Source organism: Bos javanicus, chromosome 17 (assembly GCF_032452875.1).
Source record: "Bos javanicus breed banteng chromosome 17, ARS-OSU_banteng_1.0, whole genome shotgun sequence".
In the NCBI taxonomy this organism is placed as follows: domain Eukaryota; kingdom Metazoa; phylum Chordata; class Mammalia; order Artiodactyla; family Bovidae; genus Bos; species Bos javanicus.
Window position 1 is genome coordinate 72,215,621 of NC_083884.1, and position 13,308 is coordinate 72,228,928.

Genomic DNA, 13,308 nt, shown 5'->3' on the forward strand with positions numbered 1-13,308 from the left:
AAAACTGAGAAGTTTTAACGTGTTAATTTTTTAAATGTATTTTAAACTAAAAGTTAACGTGCATTAGGCATTTCTCGTTTTTTAACTATCTTCCACAAGAAAAACATTTTAGTGAGAACAGTGGTGGTCTCATTTTTGCCAGTCTCTCCAGCATTTGGCTTGATTTGGGCATGCTGGCTTCTCACCTGGCTCTGCCTTCAGTCTCAACTCTGCGGTTTTGGTTTGAGTTAGTGAAGAAGAGTCTTGGCGTGAAGCTAGGAACCTGGTGGGGGACGGGGGACTGCCCCGTGGATGTGAAACCACGGCCTGGTGGCTCTTGCTGAGACCCACACCCGTGTGAGGTCCTATAACGCCCAGCATCAGGAGAGCAGGGCTCGCTTTTGTCTCATTTCACGTGTGGCGTCCCGGAAGAGCGTCCTGCGCGTGTGAGAGAGTGAGTGACCAGGAGGACACAGGACGCTGTGGTCGTGGTGGGGGGCAGCCCACGGGGCTCAGGGGCACTGCCCCCCCAGTGTAGCGTCCCCCTGGCGTCGTCCCCGGCGTCCCCTCGCCGGCTCTTCACCCTTTGCCCTCTGCTTTCTCATTCTCTCTCCGTGTGCGAGTCCCTTGAGAATGAACCCCCACTGACTGTGTCAGTCTGCGTGTCCTTAGCAGCGGTTCAAGTGCTGCCTGAGGACAGTTGGTCTCCACCTAATCGTGGTTATCAGTTCAGTTCAGTCGCTCAGTCGTGTCTGACTCTTTGCGACTCCATGAATCACAGCACGCCAGGCCTCCCTGTCCATCACTAACTCCCAGAGTTCACTCAGACTCTCGTCCATCGAGTCAGTGATGCCATCCAGCCATCTCATCCTGTGTCGTCCCCTTCTCCTCCTGCCTCCAATCCGTCCCAGCATCAGAGTCTTTTCCAGTGAGTCAACTCTTCACACGAGGTGGCCAAAGTACTGGAGTTTCAGCTTCAGCATCATTCCTTCCAAAGAAATCCCAGGGCTGATCTCCTTCAGAATGGACGGGTTGGTTATAGTTGCTGTTAATACAGTAGCAGTGTCGGTAGGCGGCATGTTAACAACTACTGGGACATCCTAGGGAGATACCCCTAAACCCCCAATCTTATTGGAAAGAATTATTTTGAAATTCAGCCCACTTTATCAGAGATATAGATCTGATCATTAAATCTTTGATTTTCAAAAAATACTTTGCTATATTTCTGTTGCCTTTAATATTTAACTGGATTTTTTTCCCCCGTAGCTGTTCTCCACATCTCTTCTTCTACTTATCACTAAAGCATTCTCCACAGAACTCTGCTTTTACAGTAACAGCCTTTTGTCACTGTCGTATGGTAATTCTTCCATGTCTTTTCACCGAATCCTTTAAAAGAAAAACTGTACCTGAAAAATGAATAAAAAAAGATGAGAGATAGGAATTAGTTGAGTAGGATGGAGCCAGCACGCCCTCATGAACCCAGAGATCATGGGTGGTTGTTGTTTTGTTTTTAATGATTTTCAGAATGAAGAAAGATATTCTGGAAATGGAGCAACGCCCCTTCTGAGTGACTTCCGAGTTTCAAAAACGAGGTCCCCAGATGTCTGAGAGTAGTCAGTGGCTGCTCACTGCTTTCTCGTTTTCCCAGCTTCAGCTCGAAGGGGTTCTAATTCTTTCTCTCAAATCATTTGATAAAAGAAATGAGGTCTGCTACAGAAATTCTAACTTAATAAGTGAATGTGCTCTGAAGAGAGGAATGAAATCCAGCAGCCTTGGTTTTTTAGCGTCTTATAAGAAAGCCGGTTGCGTTTGTCTCTGCACGCTGTCCCACGCACGTCTGAATTGCAGGGCAGGCCGCGCCCGTCGTCACGGGGCGGCAGGAGTCACTCTCCCTTCTCCCGCTGCAGGGCTACACCAAGTCCATCGACATCTGGTCCGTCGGCTGCATCCTCGCGGAGATGCTCTCCAACAGGCCCATCTTCCCCGGGAAGCACTACCTTGACCAGCTGAACCACATTCTGGGTAAGGTCCTCAGCGTCCGGGGCCCACGTTCACGTCAGAGCCCTTCGTGAGGTGGCGTGGACACGATCTTGCAGCTCTGGGGCCTGTCCTGGGCATGAGCTGTTTCTCTTCGTCCTTGACGGAACACTCGGTGAGAAGGGCCAGCGCTGGGAGGTGGTGAGAAGACGCTGAGCGCCGGGGCCCATTCCCCGCTGCTGGCGGCACACGGCTGGTTCACCGTGGTCTTAATAACTGACAGCAGATTATTTTATCTGATAGGTATTCTTGGATCCCCGTCGCAGGAAGACCTGAATTGTATAATAAATTTAAAAGCTAGAAACTACCTGCTCTCTCTTCCACACAAAAATAAGGTGCCATGGAACAGGCTGTTCCCGAACGCGGACTCCAAAGGTGGGTGCGCTCCGTCTGTGTCGGTCTCTGGGCCGCGGCTGCTGCGTCATAACACGGCCCCGCTGGGGGTTCGGTCTTCACTGCCCTCCCTCTCTTTCGGAGCCGCCGCGGCCGTGGGCTGAGGGGTCTGGGGGAGATGCCTGGCTTTCCACATGTGTGTTTGTTTGGTACTAAGCTTGGATTAAGTTCATGTCTTTAGAACCATCGTGTCATTGGATAATTTTTAAATTCAGGTTTATCGTAGAATAATTTACATAGAATAAGACAGCCTTTTCGGTTGTGAAGCCTTTGAACTTTAACAGATGTATACGGTCCTGTGACTTCACGCCAGTCGGAACACAGAGCATTTCCGTTGTTCCCCAAAGCTGCATCGTGCCTTTTTGTGGTCAGTCGCCCCCCTTGCCCAGGCCTGACACCTGGGGGCTGCTGAGCCCACAGGCTGGACGGGTCTGCTGGCCCTCGTCCTGCAGTGGGCCAGATGGGGCATTCCGTGCCCCTAGTAGTGCCCCAAGAGCACCAGAGCGGGGGCTGCAGGGTCTGAGAGCAAGGCGCCTCTGCCACAGCCTGCTGGTCAGAGAACGTCTCACAGCCAGCCCTGCTCCCCTCACTCAGAAGCTGCAGAGGGCTGGGGGCCGGTTCGCCTGCCGGCAGCTCGCGTCTGCTCTCCTCCTGCAGCATGCAGAGATAAGTGTGTCCGCTTAGGAAACAGACGGGTGTCTGTTCTAAGGCCCTGGACACGCAGCAGCAGTAAGACACAGTAAGAGCCTGCTTGCAGGTAGCTCAGCGTCTGGATTTGTCTTGTTAATAGTGGTTCACAGAGAAGGGAATGTAGAGTCTCTTAAGTACAGGAAACCGGCCTTGATACGATTTATTGTAGGAGGTGTGGACCTTGAAAGCTCCTCGCAGCTTGGTGATGCGTGTGTGGTCACGGCCGTGGGAGGGTCACCCTCTGCACACGGCTGGTGCAGGGGACGCTCTGGAGCCCGAGGGGCAGGTCGGCAGCTTTGCCACGTTTGTGCCTGCAGCTCTGGATATTGAACTTGTGGGTTCGCCAACCAGATGGGAAAACGGCATTTTAATTTGTTTTTCTTTAATTAAGAGTAAGGTTCAATGTTTTTTCACGTTTGGAGGCTGCTGAGTGCCTTGAACCAGTAGTAGTATAGATTTTCCTTCAGAGGAACCTAGCTTGGGGTTCTCTCCAGAGTTACTGTGGTGAAGGGGAAGAGATGACTCTTCAGCAGATGTTACGGGGCTCGTCGAACAGCTGTCTGAAAGAAAATCAGATTAAATCACTATTCACACATGAGAGTGAACTGTAAAACAATTGATGATCAAGTACTTTTCTAAAAATCATACTGTTAGAAGTTAACAGTATTTAGAGTACTCACTATTTTTCTGATCTCTGCATGGGGGAGAAATATCTTCCTGAGCTTTGAAAACAAACACACCAAGACAACAGGCGTGAGTGAAAGGCTGGTAGGTTTGATCACAGGAGAGTAGAGTGATGAGACCCGGCGTGGACAGCGTGTAACCCCTCCAGGCTGCACAGCGCCTCGAGCGTCCTGGTGCTGCTGTGCTGACACCGCACGGTCCCGCTCGGCCCTGTGCTCCGGGGGCAGGCTGGGCGCCCAGGCCTGTGCCTTGGGGCAGTCACTGACCTCACCACCGCGCATTTTCCTTAACTCAGAATGGGACGAGTTTCACCCACCTCATAGGAGAGTTGGGAATACAGCCCCTAAGCGTGATTTTCACAAAGAGTTCATAGCAAGGGGAGCTACGAGCGAGCAGTGTCCACTGAGGAGGTAGCACAGCACTCGTCCCACATCGTGTGGCTCTCGGCTGCGTGATAGAAGACGCAGAGGAGGTTCTACAGACACGTCAGGGACGAGCGATGTGAAGGGCTGTGCGTGCGGGGAGCCCTCAGACAGGAGGGCCGGCTCTGAGGCCTTCTCTGCCCTTCATGGGAGCCCTGACTGGCCTCAGCCCAGAGGGCTTCACCAGCCCGGGGACCAGCAGGCCCTGGACTCCCGGCACGGCCACAGTGACCACGTCTGGCCTTGCGATGCAGCAGTGCCTTCTCCGCCCGCCTCTCCTGTTGGCCAGCCTCGCTTCTCACCGTGACATGGTGGCCTCCAGCAGCTCCAGGCTCACACTGGCCTGTGTCCTGAGAGCTCCCGCCCCTGGTGGTCACTGTGGCCAAGGCCTCTGTCCCTGTTTCCCTGGGCAAGAGCTGCCCACGGGATCTTTGTTCCCCAGCCGGGAGTCAAACTCATGCTGCTGCCATGGAAGCTCGAAGTCTTCACCAGCAGGGAAGTCTCCTGTTTTTTGAACTTGAAAAAACCGCAGTTCTTGTGAGAAATCTGTCTCTGTTTGTCGGATCGCCCGCTGTTTGAACAGTAGGCAGACTTCCTCACCGCCCTGTAAACACGCCTGCGTGTGCGTCCTCAGTGGGACCGTAAGCAGTGTCCTGTCTGCCCACAGAGTCTCGGTGCAGTGGGTGCTGAGCTGACTCCAGGGTCAGGAGAGTTTAGCAGACGGCAGCTGAGGTCCTGGAGGAGGCTGGGGGTGAAGATGGGGACTCTCGCGGGGTGGACTGGAGTCCTCCCTGGGCAGCGCCAGGGGGCAGGGCCTTGGAGCCTGTAGAGGAGGAGGCCTCCATTTCAGGTCCTGGGGGCCACTCAGAGGGGTGAGGGCACAGGGTGGGGGTCTGAAGGCGCCAGAAAGGACCCCGGGGAGTGGGGACTAGGGCACAGCAGGCAGGGTCAGCCTGGGAAGGGGACAGGGTCCCCCTTTCCCAGAAGGACGCGTGTGGACCCACTGGAGGGATGCCCAGGGAGGCCACCCTGGGGAGCCTGGTTTCCCGGTAGGATGTGCCGGCTGCGGGGAGGGCCTGACCCGCCCTCGTGAGCAGGAGGCGCGTGCTCAGGGCAGAGCAGGACTGTCCGGGGCCCCGGGGTTCTTGGCCGTGTGCTCCTCAGCCCTGAGGCCCCACGGCCCTTCCCGGCGCCCGTGGGGTGAAGCCCTTGGTGGCAGCGCCGGCGTCTGCCCACCGTGCTCTGCTGCCGTCTGCCCGGGGCCTCAGCAGCAGGGCTCTGAGCCCAGAGTCCGGGAAGTGCGGCTGTGGTGGCGCGACCTGTACAGGTGGCCGCCTCCTCTGGCTCCACTCGGGACTTGGAGCTGAGGGTGGACAGGACAGGCGGCAGTCTTGTTCTGGATCAGAGTCCCTCCTGGTGGGTGAGGAGGCTCAGAGCGAGCGCCAGCCAGGCGAGCTGCCCTGGGGCCTGGCGGGGGAGTGACCCATGCGGCAGACGGTGGGGTCACAGAGCTGCGCTCCCCCAGAGTTAGGGGCCCCGTGGGGTCCTGGAGAGGCAGGGTCCCGGCGGGACGCCGTCCGGCCTCAGAGGGACGTCGGTCTTGGAGAGCCAGTGGCCTCTGCACCCGGGGACGCGTGTGCGCAGGCAGCGTGACTCAGTGCGGGTGCAGCGCCCGGCCTGCACCTGCCCGCAGCTCGCCTCCCCCAGCCTCCTGTCCCTGCACACAGGCTGGAGGCCAGGCCTTTCTCCAGTAGCAAAGAAAAGAGAAAAGCTCTTTTCCTTTGAAGTTGTTGCCTAGGATTGAACTTGAAGGAACGTGAGGTCTGATTAGGAATGCCCGTCGCCTGGGGGTGCATGCCTCTTAGCAGCAGCAGGAGGTGGAGGTTAAAGACAATGCTGGGGGCTCTCAACGCTGCAGACAGAGGTCCCGGAGTCCTGAGGCAGACGGCCACTATAGGGAGGGGCGGGGGCAGGCCCTGGGGCTGCTGGGGCTCAGCAGGCATCCCATGCTCCCCTGTCACTATTCCGCTATTCCGGGAAATGTGCTGTTGGTAGAAATTAGGGTTAGGGTTAGGACTTAAAAAAGATCCTGCTGCTTTTCACACTTCGCTTTATGGACATGAAAAACGCCCTTCATTGTGTGGAGTTTCTCTTCACGTCCAACGTGGTTTACTGCTTGGATGGACTCCTCGTTGAAGGTGGGGAGCAGGGGCAGAGCCCAGCAGGGAACATGTTTCCAGGGCCCTGCGCTTCACACACACCTGTCAGCCGGAACCTGGAAGGAGGGGGCTGCAGCCACAGGGCAGGAAGTAACCAGGGCCACAGCAAGCTTGGAGCTGACCCAAGAGCGGTAATACGCGCAGCCTCTGCTCGTGACCCTGCAGAGTGGGGCCATGCTTTCGGACCAGGCCGGGTTTTACGGGCAGACTTGGGCCTGAATCCTGGCTCCCTGTGCAGCCTCTGCAGAGCGCGCCGCCTTCCTGAGTCTGATCTCTGCCGTCAGACACTCAGGTGAAGCAGGCTCCCCTGAGCGCATGGCTCCCTCAGCTCCCCCGTCTAGTGGGTCTTGACTTAAACAGGGAGTGCGCAGTCTGTTCGGTGACTGCTCCTTTGGCTTCTCACCTCTGCAAAACCTTTCTCTCTGTAGCTCTGGATCTACTGGACAAAATGTTGACGTTCAACCCTCACAAGAGGATCGAGGTGGAGCAGGCTCTGGCCCATCCTTACCTGGAGCAGTACTACGACCCGAGCGATGAGGTGAGAGTCCGGCAGGGGCTGCCTGCCTGGGCGGAGGGGGAGCGCGCACGGATCCGTCAGCTCCCCCAGGAGCAGTGGAGGCCGCCTCCCGGTGGCAATAGGGCAGCAGCGGAGAACCAGAGACCCGGGCTCCCCTGCCCTGGGCGCCCGCGCAGCAGAAGAGCGGCGCGCTAGGGCCCCACACTGCGAGCCCCCCGCAGGGAGAGCAACTGCGAGTTCCTCCTTTCCCCCCTTTTGGAGGCCAGAGCCGAGTTTGGGGTGTGTGTTTTCCTCCCCTTAAGACCTGGTGTGAGAACGGCAGGGATGAGGGCTGGGTGCCTGGTAACAGCACTGAGTGTGTGAGGAGAGTCTTTGATGTACATACACAGTGTCAACTTTCTGGTCATTTATATAGAGAGGGGATACTTTAAAAAAATTAAAAAAGTACCAGAAAATACAAGAAACTTCACTTTGTAGTCTGGTTACACAGACACCGTTATTGAAATTTTGGAGTATTTCCATCTCATTCTTACATTTTTGTATCTAAATTTAGAAAAAATAAAGCAGGGTTCATTCTGTTTAACACAAGCGTGGCCGTTTGCCACAGTTCTCGTCGCCCGCGAGGCTTCGTGTTTCACCGCGAGGCTTCTTCATAGGAAGGCGCTGCTGTGTGTACCGGACGCGTGCGTGTGAGCATTGGGCAGCCAGCCGCAGCCCTCCCCGCCAGCGCAGCGCCTGGCCACACCCCAGTGCCATGCGGGGCCGCTGCCCGCTGTCGGGCCCGGGTGCATGGGGCACGCCGCACACCTCGGGGGGTGGGTGCTGCCGGCGGGAGCCCAGGGCCTGGGCTGCAGCGTCCACCACAGCCCCTCGTCTCAAAGTTCTGCTTTCTCTTCAAGCCCGTCGCCGAAGCACCCTTCAAGTTTGACATGGAATTGGATGACTTGCCCAAGGAAAAGCTCAAAGAACTCATTTTTGAAGAGACTGCTAGATTCCAGCCGGGATACCGATCTTAAATTTGTCAGGTACCTGGAGCTTTAACCATAGAATAAGTCCTGGCCAAGGAGACAGGGTGGTGTTAATGTCATTAAAGAGGGGTTTTAGTATGGAAGCTTTGCAACCTGAGGTGTGGGGAACCATACAGCCGTGATGGTTGGGTTTTTTTAAAGTTCTCAAAAGAGGAAACACTGATCTCAATTTTAGAGAATCTGTGGAAGAGGAGAGAGTGCGGTTTGTGTCCGGACTCTAGGAGCGAGTGTGTCACAAGAATTAGGCTGGGGTTGAGGCCTCTGCTGGGAAACGCTTGGGGCGTTCCGGCTTGGACGTCGGACAGCTGGCTAGGGGCTCCGCACGGCTTCTCCGTGCCCCTCCCCTGTCCTGGGGGGGCGGTGAACCCCGAGTCCTTCTGCTCCCAGTGAGACTGCGTCTGTTGGCAGGGGGCGCGGGTTTGACCTGGAGTATGATGTCCTCAAGTGAGACAGGACATTAGAGGGGCGCTGGGGCCTCCGGGAGGCCTGGGAAGCCCTCGGGGCTGCCTCTCAGGGCTCGGGGTGACAGGGGGGCCCTTCCTGCCCTTCCCAGTCCAGCCTGCCAGCCTTACCTTCTGGCCAGCCCGTGGCTGTGCTGGTCACGCTTGGGCAGAGAAAACTGGGGCATTTAAGGCAGCGCTGGCTGCGCCCATGTGATGATTCTGGCCCACCTGCCTGTCCAGCGTGGGGGCGGGTGTGCTGAGAAGAGGGGCAGCAGCGTCCACTTACTGGGCATTTACAAGACATGTGCATCCCAGGGTGGACCGCCGGTTAGTAAACGGCACCCCGCCTGCACACCGCAGCTGGAGAAGCCTGCGTGCCACAGCCAAAAATACACAGAGACCAACGGGGAAAGCGAGCGGCCTCTGGGAGGCTTCCCCGTGGGCCACGCCTCAGATGTGGGCGCCGCCTCGACCGCGGGTTGGGAAGCAGATCCCCCCACGTGCCGTCAGTTGTGGCCAAAGAAGGGCATCCAGGAGTGTGGTGCCGGCCCGGCCGTGGGGTGGGGGCCCGGGCGGGGGGCATCTGCGGGTGGGGGCCCGGGGCTGGGGGCGAGCCCTGTCCCACGGGGCGGTTCCGGGAAGGCGGGCTTTGCTGCAGTGGTGTTCTCTGTGTTCGCGCTTTTCTGTCCTCCTGCCGCTGCCGTTTCCGTGCGGCGCGTCCGTGGCTCACGGAGGGTCTGTCTGTCTCCCCACAGGACACGGGCCGAGCACGGCACGCAGACCCCGCGGCTCTCCTGCAGCTCCCGACCCGCCCGTCCCCTCCCGTCTGCGTGTCCACCTGACTCCTCTGAGCCGTCGGAGGGGCGGCTCCTGGTGGTTGTGGCTTCTGTGCTTTCAAAGAACTCCCTCCTGCCAGAGCGCTGTTCTGGCCCCGTGCGCGTCGCCTCCGGTGGCCTGCGGCTGTGCGTCCCTCAGGGCTCCTCCCGCCCACCTTGCTTCAGTCACTAGCCGCCTTCTGCTCTGAGAGACGCAGTGGCCCCTCCCCTCCTGAGTCCAGCCCCGGTGCCCTGCCGGTCGCGTCCCCTGGGCGCTTTACGGCAGCGACTGCCCCCTTGCACTCCCGCCGCCTCACGTCACGCGGATCCCTTACGGGCACAGGTGTGGCTTGTAGAGCACTGTCTCTTCTCTAAACGGGAGGAGGCCCACGTCGGGCAGCTCACCTGCCCCGTCGGGGGCACAGCCCTCGCAGGACGCGTCCCACGTAGCCCTGCCTGCTTGCGGGACTCCCGCCAGCAGAGGCGGCTCCCCGGGATCGGGTGAGGGGCGCAGGCCGCGGGGCGCCCGCCCGACGCCTGAGGGCCAGGCGGGGGCACATGCGTCCTCCGGGAGCGCCTGTTGTACACTTCTTCCCTCCTGCAGCATGTCAGCATCTCAAGTTCATCCTCCACCCCCGGTGTGACGGTGTGTGCTAAAGCCTGGTGAGCCTTGGCTGAGCGCCGCCCTGCGCCAGGGCCCAGTCACGCGTGGGGCGCCCGAAGAAGCCCGCCCGCCCCCGGCCCTGGCACCGGCTGCCCCGCCGCGTGGCGCGGCCTCCTGCCCCTGAGCTCTGCGCGCAGCACTCTGCCTGTCCAGCCGTCACTGTCCCCTAGCATGACTGTTACAGCTTCTGTGCGGAGATGAGTCCACGTGCCACGCACCTGTGGTTGAAACGAGACTCTGTTGTTACCTCTGAGTTGTGTTCCACGGAAAATGCTCTCCAGCAGATCACTTAGGAAAAGTTCCTCAGTTCTCAGCTTTTCATTTCTCAGCTGTCCTTTCTTTCTTGTTTGGATTTTGACAGCAGTGGAGAGTGGGTTATATAAAGACTGCCTGCTAACACGAACGGAAATGCGATTGTCATTCCTGAAAATAAACGGGCGTCCTCTATCTCCTGCTCACATTAAGATTCAGTGTCGATTTCCTCTGGATCGTGGGGTCCGAACCAACAGTCAGGTCAGGCTGTGCTTAGACCAGGAAGCCCAGCGGGCCCGCTCCCTGCTGGGCGCTGCCCGAACACCTGGGTTTGTGTAAGGCCATGTAGACAGCGTTGTGGAGGGGTTTTTTCCTCCACACGGCAGAGCATCAGTTCTGACATGCTCCTCAGATCACAGGTCTGCGGTGTTCTGTCAGACTCTGATGACACAGCCCAGAAGTCGCAAGTTGGGTTCTTTGGTTCTTCCTAGAGGGTGGCCTGTGTCCTAGTCAAGCGCCAGGAAGGGCTTGCACCCTCGGGCCGGAGCGGGTGCTGGACTCCCCCGTCAGACCAGAACCACACCTGAGTGTCGGCCCCTAGAGCCGTGGCTTCGCCTCCATGCACGGAGCTGTCCAGTGGAGGCCCGTGGGGCAGCGAGAGGCAAGCGTTGCTGTCCCGGGTACATTTTACAAGGAGCGCTGGCGGGTTATTGCTCTTATTTCTCTGTGCTTACTACTAACATTCCAAAGTAGTGTTAGGAGGTTAACCTGCGGTTCGCTAACCAGACAGACAGCCACAGCCTTGGTTACTAACCCCTGGGGGCCGGGAGCTTCCCCGCCCCTCGCTGTCCACGGGTCTGGTGGGCAGGAACCACTAACCCTGTGTGGGAGTCCCTGTAGCCTTTCACTAACCACACCAAGCTTGGTTCAGCGGGTCAGGGAGCTGTCTGAACAAGGTGCCTGTGGTGTGTGAGGCTCACCCTTTGGGTCTGCCTGTGTCTCTCAAAACGTGCACATTAGGTCACATGAATTCATGCTGGTGACCCCGACCACCGCTGCGACTGCTTCCTGCACATCAGCTTGGGGCCGATGGCTTTCTTGGTGTCTAAAATGTAAGCAAAAAATTCCTGTTGAAACATTCCAGTCTCTTGAGTGAGTATGAGACAAGACCCCTCACGAAGCAGCAGGTGGGCCTGCGAGGGCTCGAGACGGCCGCGTGCGCGGGGGCGCAAGGCCCTCGCGTCTGGCTGCGTGACTTCTGCTGCTGCGGCCGCGTGTGGGGGGCCCGGGGTCGGTCTGTCCCCGCGTCAGGTGGGGGCACAGCCTGCGACACGCGTGCAGACGGTCCGAGGAGACTGGCCTTCGGTTGCTTAGGTGTCAATACGGTTTTAAATTGGTGACTTTTCTGCAGTACGTGACGGTGTGTTAACACGTACGTATGCACACATGCTTTAGGCCCTTCCACGATACTTTTATATTTGTAAGTCAATGTTTTGGACAATCCCAAGTTTTTAAGGGAAATATTTTTGTAAATGTGGTGGTTTTGAAAATCTGAGCAGTCCTTCTGCTTACACGTTTTAAAGCATCTGTGCTTTAAAATTGTGCTGGTGTCTGAAGTGACCCTCTTAGCGCAGACGAGAGGCGTGTCCAGCAGAGGAAACCCAGGGCCTCTGCGTGGCGTCCACCTGGCGTCGCGTGTCAGAGGCGGGAAGCCCGGGGCTGTTCCGGCCTGCGCCGGCTCCTGTGGAGCGCGTGGCCGTCCCCGCGTGCGTCCTCCGCGTAGAGCAGTTGAGAAAGGTTCAGAGCTGCTTCCTGTCTGCTTTCTACTGTTGGTGCCTTCTTGGTATTGTACCCCAAAATCCTGCATAGATTACTTAGTATAATGGTAAGTTAAAAACAAATGTTAAAGGAAGATTTTATTAAGAATCTGAATGTTTATTCATTATATTGTTACAACTTAACCTTTATTTGTGGTATTTGTGATTTGGTTAATCTGTATAAAAATTGTAAGTAGAAAGGTTTATATTTCATCTTAATTCTTTTGATGCTGTAAACGTACTTTCTAAAAGATGTATTATTTGAATGTTTATGGCACCTGACTTTAAAAAAACAAAAAAATTAGAATCATTAAATTGTGTCCGTGTTACCAGAAGTAGCACCGCGCATGTCTCGTTACCTGGAATCCCCACGTGAAGATGGGGTGCCGTCCGGCCCTTGCCCATCTGACTGCTCCTGGTGGCGGCGGTGGAGTGCTGGCCGGAGCCCCGAAAGCCCCGGGGCTTAGCGTCAGGCGGACCCGCGGACCTCTGGCCGTGGGGGACGACGCCCGGCCCCGGCTTCTCCCCGCGTCTGCTTCAGCGTCAGCGGCCGCCTCTCTCAGACCAGAGTAAAGCCCGGGCGGGACGGTGGGCTGTGCGGCTCCGGAGTCTGCAGGGCGTCGCGCAGCGGCCTGTGGACAGCGGCGGGCCAAGGGGCCTGGGACGGCGCCTCACCCGCTCCAGGGGGCCTCCGAGCAAGAGGCAGGCCTTCCTCTGTGCTGTGAACCTCACCGTGGTGTCTGCTGAGCAGACCTGCCTTTCGTCCTTCTGGGAGGCAACCACGTCCTCTGGGGAAGTGAGCGGACCCCGCCTCAGCAGGGCGTGTCTGGCGGGTGTGAGGCGCCGTGTTGCACAGGCTGTGCCTGCAGAGGTGGACGCGCTTTGCTGTCCTCATCCTTCAGAAGGCAGTCAGGTGGCCCTGCTCGGAGTGGACACGGGAGCCTGATGACCCCAACCTCCCCACCGGAGTCCCGACGAGCCCCCGTGTCAGCAGCAGCGCGGCCCATCTGGCCAGCAGTGTGGGCCCCTGCTCGGCTGGCCCGGGCCCCTCTGTTGAGTCAGAACTGGAGCGTCCAGGGCTGACTGTGACCGTGGAGGGGCGCTGGGACAGAGGGGCAGCCGGGGCCGGTCAGGGAGGCCACGTCCAGACCAGGGCCGTGGGGGCGGAGCTCAGCGCCAAGGGCAGCTAAGGACCCCGTCGTGTTCTGGATGGGTGGTGGCTCCCGCGACGTCTGTCCCAGTGAGGCGCCCGCCTGGTGAGGAGGGTCGGTCCCGGGGGCCTGTGCCGGAGCCAGCCTGCAGGGCCAGGCCATCAGCCGGCGCCCCTGAGCCGGGCAGGTCGGGGACG

At 58.1% G+C, this 13,308-nt stretch overlaps 1 protein-coding gene across 1 annotated transcript in view; it reads left to right on the forward strand.

The window, feature by feature from the left end:
- The window catches only part of MAPK1 (mitogen-activated protein kinase 1), a 56,303-nt gene extending 44,008 nt beyond the window's left edge, over window positions 1-12,295 (forward strand). Inside the window, exons 5-9 of the mRNA XM_061385583.1 lie at window positions 1,887-2,001; window positions 2,260-2,391; window positions 6,853-6,962; window positions 7,841-7,966; window positions 9,168-12,295. Coding sequence (XP_061241567.1) covers window positions 1,887-2,001; window positions 2,260-2,391; window positions 6,853-6,962; window positions 7,841-7,957 — 474 coding nt within the window. The 3' untranslated portion in view covers window positions 7,958-7,966; window positions 9,168-12,295. The remainder of the gene's footprint in view (window positions 1-1,886; window positions 2,002-2,259; window positions 2,392-6,852; window positions 6,963-7,840; window positions 7,967-9,167) is intronic.
- Window positions 12,296-13,308: the final 1,013 nt, after the last annotated feature.